The sequence below is a fragment of the Aplysia californica genome, unplaced genomic scaffold (assembly GCF_000002075.1).
Source record: "Aplysia californica isolate F4 #8 unplaced genomic scaffold, AplCal3.0 scaffold01082, whole genome shotgun sequence".
Taxonomy (NCBI): Eukaryota; Metazoa; Mollusca; class Gastropoda; order Aplysiida; family Aplysiidae; genus Aplysia; species Aplysia californica.
The window spans coordinates 184,151-194,509 of NW_004798352.1; the positions used below are offsets into that span (position 1 = coordinate 184,151).

Here is a 10,359-nt window from a genome sequence, read left to right on the forward strand (position 1 = left end):
CTGCTGAGAGGGCTACAGCGTCCCAGCAGAAAAACAGAAATACTCGATAAAAATTACCCCATACTGGAATCGAACTCGTGTCTCCTGAGTGCGACACGGTGAAGCATCTAACCAGTACACCACAGGTGCCGGAGATTTAAATCTATCAGCACGAGGCGACAGAACGATGACTGGACAAGACGAGGGAATTACCATGCTCTCGCTCTCTCTCTCTCTCTCATTCTCTCTCTTTGTCTCTCTCTTTGTCTCTCTCTCTGTCTCTCTCAGGACCAACAAGACGAGGGTCATTGGACATACAGATAGGTGGACAGACTGATACACGTGTAAACAGACAGACCAACAGACAGACTTTCAGGCAGAGATAAGAAAAGTTAGACTGACTAGAGAGACAAAGCAGCAGAAGGATACACATGCGAACAGAGAGATAGACAGACACACAAACACATGCAAACTGATGGAAAGCAGACAAACTAACAGACAGATGTAATCACAAGACAAACCATCAACCAAAATAATACAAAACAGCTCAAGAATTTCTCAACAACTAACCACATAATATTTCAAATGTTACACAGGAACTTCAGAAATATACGTATAAAAGTCAGGCGGTACAACTCAGTGTATGTATATAGTATAATGTATATTATATATAGATAAAAGATCAAAAGGCATACATAAGGACACTGGTTTCAGTAAGAGTTTTACAGCACTAGCAAAACAATAAGGTCATATAAATAAGATCCGAAGATTAGAGGTGCTACAAAAGACCAACAAAGACGAAGAAATAGGAGGAAAGAAAAGAATGATAGATGTTTCATAGGAAAGAAGGAGGGAACAAACTACACCAGAGCATCCACCAACGACTCACTCATGAGAATACAATTAATTGAAATGACATACAGCAGCTGTAAATGATTACATTAGCATATTTTAGTATACAATGACGTACATCAAATACACTGAACATACATGATATGCTTAAGGATATAAATAAATCATGTAATTGTGTCAATTTTGTACTTAGTTAATGTTTTAGCTACACAGGTGTCAACTGGCTACCAAAAAAAATTTAAAAATTCATAATGAAATAAATAAATAATAAGATGGGGCAACAAAAAATTGTAATAAATAAACCTTAAGATCTAGACCAAAAAAACAAAACAAATAAAAATATTTATCACAAGAAATTATGTCAATTCTGTACTTACGAAATGTGGTGTGGAAAGTGGAACTACACAGGAGTCAACTCGCTACCAAAAAATAGATAAATAAATTCAAAAAAATAAAATAACTAACTAACTAAATAAACAAAGTAAACTCTGTACTTTTTAAATGTCTTAACTACACAGGTGTCGATTGGCTACAAAAAGAAAAAAAAAAGGAAAGAAAAAAAAGGAAGACCCTGAACATTCTGGACCCTTATGGAAAAGCATCCTCCGCAGGGACTTACAATTTACTGACCATTTTGTCTAAAATATCTCGCAAGGAGACGCGTTTTAACATACATAAAAGGTGCAACAACTTAACGATTGGCTGAAATTGGGCAAGATGCAGACAATTTCAGGAAAACAGATGTCCGGAATTTACCAAAAATTCGACACCTCTGTAATTAGCACTTAACTGTTTTAGATCATTCGACACAATAATGGTCAGTAAGTTGAGTAGTGCTAAAAAGGAGCAATACAGAATGAAAAAAATAAAATGTAAAACTAAACCTTTTTCAGTTTTAGCAAGAGTTTTACATTACTTGCAACACAAATAGGTCATTATATTCTTAAGCGCTGAGAATTAGAGGCGTTACTAGAAAGTAACATTTTTAAAAAAAGAGGAGAGATAAAAACATTACAAGTTTGAAGGGAAAAAAAATTTGCAAGCCATACCAGAGCACAAGCAAACCACCCATAGCGTCCTTCAACCATTCCCTTGCAACAGTGCTAGTTGATAAAATGAAAATAATGATGTTCAGCCTTCACATAAAAACCCCTTGTAAATTTTCCCCACCGTTATAAAAAAAATTAAAAATCACACACAATAACAGAATATATCCACATGAAATAAATCACATCAACAAAATACACTCACACCAAAAGAAACACATCAACAGAACATATTTACCGAATAAAACACATCAACAGAATAATATGTTTTCACAAAAAGAAACACACCGACACAACATGAGTGTGTACCTGGAGAAAGGTCCCAGTTGTCGGAAATTTTGAATATCAAAACAAGGGCATATTCTTGTTGCAAATAGTATGCTGAAAACGCAGATTTAAAAAAATATATGGTATTTTTAAAGAAATCCCATATTTTGTAACACAGGGTGTAAAAACAAAGTTTGTAGAAAACCCCAACTTCTAGCACATTTTTGAACCTTTCTTGAAGTACAACGCGTTGCAAAAATAATCAATTTTTAAAAAAAGAATTCGGCCTAAAATATTATCAAAATCCTTTCAATAAATTATGAAGAAATGGTTCATCGGTAGTTTTCTGGTGGTATAGATTTTTTGACCAGGTACGACTTTATCGGGTTTTTCACCATATTGCTCAAAAAATAGCTTTTCCAATAACTAGGACCTTTCTGCATGCACACACACACACATAATATATTGATGAAATAAAACTCATCAACAGAATACACTCACACAAAAAGAAACATATCAACAGAACTTGTTACCAAAATGAAACGCATCATATCGCTACCCTAGAATTACAAAGTTCTATCTGCTCAGAACCTAGTTTTGGGAAATTTAACATTTTAAAATTTTGAGTTTCAAAACATGTCAAGCTTTTCAGAAAGCAGTACTTTGAATATCTTGATAACGACTCCGAATAATCTTACACTTTTGATAAAGCAGACAAAGAACATTTGGCTTCTAATCTTATGCTCTTAGTAACTCAAAACTGCCAAAAATGTCAAATAAAACTTAGTTAATTCAGCAATACGTTAACAGAATTTAAAAAATCAACAGAAAGTTCCCACAAAGAAAAGCACTGCCCCCAAACAAACATGGAAAACCATTCTTACTGGGGAGTTAGCAGCACCATAGACAAGCATGATATCTACTGAGCTAACACAACAGCACTCTTTTGTGTTTACTTAAGAGAAGAACATCAACATGATAACGGTCATTGAATGCTGGCGTAAAGCGGTCATTGAATGCTGGTGTAAAGCAAGACAAACAACAGAGGGAAAGACAAAAATAAAGATGTACAAGTGGCACCCTCCAACCACCCGACCCGTAGTATAATGTGGAGGAACAGTTGGCAGAAAAACTAGAAAATATTATTTTAAAATATAAAAAATACAGGGGCAGCCGCCATCGATGGGGCTCAAACCCACAAACACCAACCAATATATTAGGCCTACGCCTCAAAATCTAAAAGAAATCTAAATGTATCATGCACAAATCAACAACACAATTTTAGATAGTCCGAGCAAATTTCAGGAATCCGGATATCCAGATTTTAAACAAAATCATCACCTGTGACCTCACAGAATCCTCCACCCATTTACTTAATATCAGAGCTGGCTGGTGTGTAAAGTTTGCAAAGGGAAACGCGAAAAACACATCCTTTGTAGTACTATTGACAATATTTTCAACTGGAATGTTTCAGTTTAGCTTGAGAAATGAGAAGCACATCAAAACAATAACGTTCATTTAGTGTATAGTAAAAGAAAGCCAGACGCACACAAAGTAGGGCTGGGACACGAGCGCGAGAACGGAACTGAATCGCCACTCTTGCCTGCGGAACGCGATTCACGATTCACTTCAGTGGAACGCGGAACAGTATCGCCAAACGATTCCCGATTCACTCCCCTGTCGCTGTCACCACCGCACCTTGTGGCTTGTTTAACCTACTGCTGAGTCGAGTCTCAAATTTGACGAGCAGGATCCAGCCCTAACAGAAAGTAGAATCTACCAGAGCCACCCTTCAAACCACTCACAACTGGCATCTGAACACCAGAAAAATTTGTAAAAACAAAAACAAAAACCTGAGAAGGAATGAAAAACAACAAATCCCACCCCAAAGAAAAGAAAACATTAAACAAACAAAAACTTGCAAGATAGGAGACAAAAATAAGCATCACTTTAGCTTCAAACAAACCTTTTATTTGATGATAGATGATTTACGCCCTCTTCGATACAAGGAGCATAATATATAAATCATCTACTATCAAATAAAACGTTCGGACACAATTAAGACATTAAGAAGAGAGGCCGCTTTGACCCGTACTGAGCAGGGTACAACATTCCTGCAAATACAGACAAAGAAACAAGGTGAAAACTTTCTCAAATGAGACTCGAAATCAAATCTTAAGCGTGCAACGGTAAAGAGCCTAAATTTTACACTATTAAAACAACTGTCTAAAATCTGAACGCCACAAAAAATTGTAAAAGAAAAAAAAATAGAAGTAAGCCTGAGAAGCGAAGAAAAAACAATCCCCAACCTTTAGCACGGTTGTACTATTGTAAGTCACTTTGCCTTCCCCAGAGAAGTACGCGAAATATTTACAAAATGAAGAACATGAACACATAATACAACACCTATGTAATAGCTTGTATCCAACACCCCAAACCCCCCTCTCAAATCCCCAAATCCATTAAAACACAACTCAAGGGCCTCACAACCAATCTCCGATAGTAAAAGAAAGAAATATCACATCTCATCAGCGTCCCCCCCCCCCTCCACCTCCTCCTCCACAACCCCTCTTTTTCTTTTTCAAATCCCTCAACACTTTTAAAAATACAACTCAAGGATCTCACAATCACAATCAATCTCTGATAGAGAATAAAAGAAACATCTCACCTCGTCAGCTCATCCATCCCCACCCCATCTCTTAGAACACAATTCAAGGACCTCCCAACCATAACTGATATATGGGAAAAGAAGAAATATCTCATATCATTGCCCCTCCTCATCCCCCCCCCCCAACCTGTCCTCTCTCTAATCCCACATCCCTGAAAACACAACTCAAAGAGCTCACAGCCATACTCTGAAATAATGGAAAAAAATAAATATCTCATCTCATCAACCCCCCCCCCCCCCCTAAACCCATCCCTTACAACACAACTCAAGTTCCTCACAACCAATCTCTGACTGATACGCAAAAAATAATATATATAAAATAACTCATCTCATTGGTCACCGATCCCCACCCCGAACTACCCATCCCCATTATCTCCACCACCAGTCCTCTCCCTCCACCACCTCCTATCAATATCTTTTCCACATCATAATATCTGGAAATCCATTTTAAAAAACAACAGCACTCAATAACACTGTGATCGATTGAACAATTAATAAGAGCGAGCGTGAGGCATTGCGATGGAATCAGGCGCTCCTCAAAATAGTGAACTCAGAAAAAAAAATCAGCATTTTTCCAGTTTGGCCATTTTTATCGAATTTCTGTTTTTAGGCTCAGCACCTTTAAATTATGCCCATTTAAAATCAGATTTCTGTGTGGTTTTTACTGAGAAACGTTGATTAAAGGCAGAAAAAAAATGTAAATTGTCAGTTTTCAAAGACCCTTAACAAATGGAAGTCACCAAAATTTCCTCACAAATTTTGCCTCTAAAACCAGGTGACCCCCATCTCCTTCAATAGCAAATATCTCGACTTTTATTCAAGATAGAAAGGATTTTTTTCCATCCAAAGCAAGACAAACGGACAAACTTTAAGATGATACCAATAACTCTACCTGCCCAAAAATTGGAGAGCGCCTGATTCCACTGCGTCGTGATACAAATAATTATTGCAAATGATTTAAGCCTCCATCAAACCATTATATAGATTTGTCTTTACAGGAAAATATAACAAGCTATTCTTCACTGAAACCATCCCAAAGACAAAAGGTCTTTCAACAGAGACAGCCTACAAACCGCACTGAAATAACATCAGAACTATTTTGTACCTGGGAGAAAATAGCTTTTCTAGCAAACCAGGTGAATAAATTAGCTTTTTGAGTCAATTAACCATGACCAAATCAGGAGTCTTAAGCCCATTTTGCATGTCAAAAAGGGTGATCGTGGAAAAAAAAGTCAATATATTTTGCTATTTTGTTTCTGTAAGAGTTTTACAGTGCTCGCAACTACGAAAGGTCATATTAGCTCCAAGTCGATTTATTCTTTTGATGGTCTGTTCAACGAGTGCTTTTCGAGTGAATCGAGGGAAGAAATTACTTTTTTGAGCAAATCAAGAGAGACAAAAATATGCAGACTGGTCAGTAACAAAGATATGGAGAACCAGTTTTTCTGCACAAAAATAAAGGTCGCCTCAAACGATAAAAATTTTTAAATTTCGAATAAAACACTGAAAATGGTCATCATACATATATACAAAATTGTCAGAGGCCGGTTGGTTCAGTTTAAAATCAGGTCACAGGGGCAGAAGTGTCAACAATGTCAATAATATCAATTACAGGAACAACAACATTTGTCATAACAACCATCATCATACCAACAAATATAACACTAAAGTAACAATAATAATAACAATTAACACAGAAATTATCATAACCAGGACAGAAAAGGCAATGCAGCTACGCATAACAATTGGAATAGTTATCATCTTCACTATCATTAATAATATTGCTGTATTCATAGCTATAATAATAATAACAGTATAAATTTAATAAAGATCAGTGTCAAAGCATGAGCAAGCTTACACCAAACATACTTGCTATCTCAGTAGAGGGGCAAGCAAAGGGACATATCATCAGTGTCGCAAGCAATCCACTGAAGTCTGTTTGGGTACCTTTTTTTTTTACTTCAGAGACAAAACACTAGATTATGCTGTGTCGTTCCCATAGGGAATCATGAAAAGAAAGAAAATTGCAAGCCTTGGCCACAGTATTAAACTGCATTTTGGTGATGTTGCAAGGAACATCTCTGATCGAGTTTTGGGAGGATGTACAAGTAAAAACTGAACATTCTCAAAACTTGGATTTAAGTGGACTACTTGCGACACCATTATTTCCTTGCATACTCAACTTGGGAGCACTCACCAAATTTTACCATAATGCTCCTCACGTCAAAGTACTGAGAATGTTAGTTTTTCCAAGATTAAAGTAAGGCCATTTGTGCTTAGCCATTACAATTCACATGTTATTAATGAGAAATAATTCACAGATGGATATCCGTAAACGAATCCCTACATCTCAACTTGTGCCTTATTAGAAAGAAAACAACAACACCATTAAAAACAAGTAGAAAAATTTGAGCATCACAAAAAACCTGAACAAGAAAAACAGGTTTCAGTTATAAGTTCTTCGATAAATACAGAAAAATATATGCAACAAATTTCTTCAACCCTTTCCTGGTTTCACTTAACATTTTTCCGGGCCTGCCAATATTGTAATGCCATAAGACCAGAATACTTAAAATACGAGAGGCCACTGACCAGTGAAGACACAAATACCATAAAATTTGTTGATAAATAGTCACTTCTAGTTCCGGCACAAAAATAACATCATACCAACCAAACTGACACACAATAAAAACATAAAACAAAAGACGACTGAAATAATAGAACCATTAAAAAGAGCAAGCGAGGTTAGAACCATTACAAATAAATGGGGTGGGGGGGGGGGGGAGGGGGGATTAGTGTAGTTATTGTTACGAATAGATACAATAGCTTGTTCACTTTCATCTACCCGGGACTAAAAAAAAGGATAAAAACAAATCACTCTGTTTAATCTTCTGAGATCTGTGCACGCAGCTCTTAAAAGTTCGACGACCAACAGAATATAAAGGCCCATTAACACTTTGCCATCACAAGGTTCATATAGTAAAAAACCCATGCCATCACAAGCATTTTGGGGGAAATCCAAAGAAATTGGAAGATAAACATCGCTGATCTGCGTTTTGCGACGGGAGCGGAAGTTCGGCGTTCTTGTTGATGGGCGAGATGTGACGGCAAAGTGTTAATGAAGGCCACTGTAGAATAAGGTTCAGACACATTTTCTTAGATCTTAGTCTAAAGTGGGTTAAAAAAAAAGCATAGGCAATCTATACCATACACCTTAATAAAAAAACAAGTTGGCCTATTTTCATCAACACCATATTTTACTGCATCGCTATAAAACACGGCCCAACAGATGGTTGAGTACTTTTTGAGGTTAGAGTGGTGACACCTAGATACTATGGGGGGGGGTGTCGTCTGTGTGATCATTCTGGAATGGGGTGGCAGGGTGGTGTCGCAGTCTCAAAAACAGCAATTTGTTGGCTAGGTTACCATAAACCATTTATTGTAGCAATCCAGTGGACACACCTTAAGGGCTCTGTTTAATATAGGGCCCAAACAAAGACTCTTTCTAATTACTGGATCAAGATATTTTCAGAAATACTTTTGTTTGGTCACTGGCTGACTGTAGGGTGAAAAGTTACACGTATATTTGCATTTTAATAAAGGAGCTAAATTTCTTTAAATGCGGATAGACAAAAGTGAACAAGTTGTAATTTTTATTGTTGTTGTTCCTGCTGGCTACGAAGTGAAAGTCGAAGGTCAGCTGTCAATGCCAAAGGTCAAGAAGAAACTGAAGGTCATGCGACAATATCTTAGCCATTGTTTCCGCGGTACTCAAAGTAGTTGAAGTCTATGAGGAAGGTGGCGCCAAACAGCAGCATTTTCTTCATGAGATCCATGCCTTGAGGGACTGCAGATGGGAGAAAGAAATGGAAGCAAAACATGAATGAAGTAATATTAACAAAAAAGAAAAGAAAGTATTAAAACACGAATGAATAAATATTAATTTAAAAAAGAAAAAGCAGTTAAACACCAATGTATTCGATATTATTCATAACTAAAAAGAAGTAAAACACAAATGAATTACTATTAAAACATGAATTAATATTGATCAAAAGAGAAGGAGCTAAGATATGAATTAAATAATATTAATTAAAAAGAGGAGGAATTAAAATATGAATTAATTTATATTAATCAAAAAGAAAAAGAAGTAAGATATGAAATAATAGTAATCAAAAAGAAAAGGAAGTAAAGTATGGATGAATTAAAATAAATAAAAAAGACAAGAAGGTTAAACATGAATGAATGAATATTGATCCCAAAAAAAAGAGGAGCTAGAGCTAAAACATAAATGAACTAATATCTATCAACTAGAGAAAGGGCTAAAACAATTAATTATTTCAATAAAAAAAGAGGGTGCAAAAACAGGAACGTATCAAAATAAATCAATATCGATTTATGCATTTTGTATTTGTAATGCAATCTGTTGTTGTTATTATTATTATTAGTATTATTAATATTATTACTATTACGATTATTATTTATATTATTATTACTATTACTAATATTATTATTATTACTATTATTATAATTATTATTACTATTATCATTATTACTATTATTATTATTATTATTATTATTATTATTACTACTGAATGTTCTACGACCCCAATGCCACAATTTACATCATTCAGGAGATTGGCTGCTTGAACCCTGCCTGTCAGGGTCAACCTGGGTTGAGAGGGATATAATGGTCTTTTTAGTTGTCGTAAGCGTTTACAGCACTTGCAACACAATAATGTCACATAGGTGCCCAAGATTAGAAGTGTTACAAGAGAGAAATCGAAAACAAAAAGGGTGTAGGAGAGAAAGAGAAAGATAAAGACAACAGATGTTTGATAGGAAAGAAAGAGCAAACCACACCAGTCGAGCACCCGCCAACCACCCGTTCTGACGGTGTAGACTCACATTTGACACTGAAGTCGTTGGCCCCGCCGAAAACCTCTCGACATCCACCCCAGTGCTTGATGATCTGGCCAATCTCTGTACCCTCGCCGTCCGAGTCTCCTTCAAACACCTGTGCAAGAGCAGACAGAAAAGACAAGTGAGCAATATATACAGTAGAAGACAGTTTAGTTTTAGTAAGTGTTTTACGGCACTTGCAACACAATACAGCCATATAAGTGCTGAATATTAGAGGTGTTACAAGAGAGAAACAAACCAAAAAAAAAAAAAGAAGGAGGAAAGATAAGGACGAAAGATGTTTGATAGGAAAGAAGAAGCAAACCACACCAGAGCACCCGCCAACCACCCACGCTTGACAATCAATTGTACATTTTCTTGTACATGCTAAAGTATCTGGGTGCATCCAACATCAACACCATCAGCAAACACACATGCTAGGTGCACGATCCTTGCAGTGACACAAGTCGTGCTGGCGACATCCAACAAAAAAAAGTTCTTTTAAAGATTGACACAAATCTAAAATCAGTTTAGATTCGATCAAAAAGGACTAAATTTTTTTTGGTTTCTTTTTTTACAATAAAAACTAAAGTGTGCGTCTGTGTTTCTGTGTGTGTGTGTGTGTGTGTGTGTGTGTGTGTGTGTGTG

At 36.2% G+C, this 10,359-nt stretch overlaps 1 protein-coding gene across 1 annotated transcript; it reads right to left on the minus strand.

The window, feature by feature from the left end:
• Positions 1 to 6,760: 6,760 nt before the first annotated feature.
• Positions 6,761 to 9,826, minus strand: LOC118478875 (phospholipid scramblase 1-like; the record flags this gene model as incomplete). Its single annotated transcript, XM_035973255.1, is given in 2 exon segments — positions 6,761 to 8,659; positions 9,718 to 9,826. Coding segments are annotated over 2 exon segments (207 nt in total), but the record flags the coding sequence as incomplete, so codon positions are not given.
• Between the last annotated feature and the right edge of the window lie 533 nt (positions 9,827 to 10,359).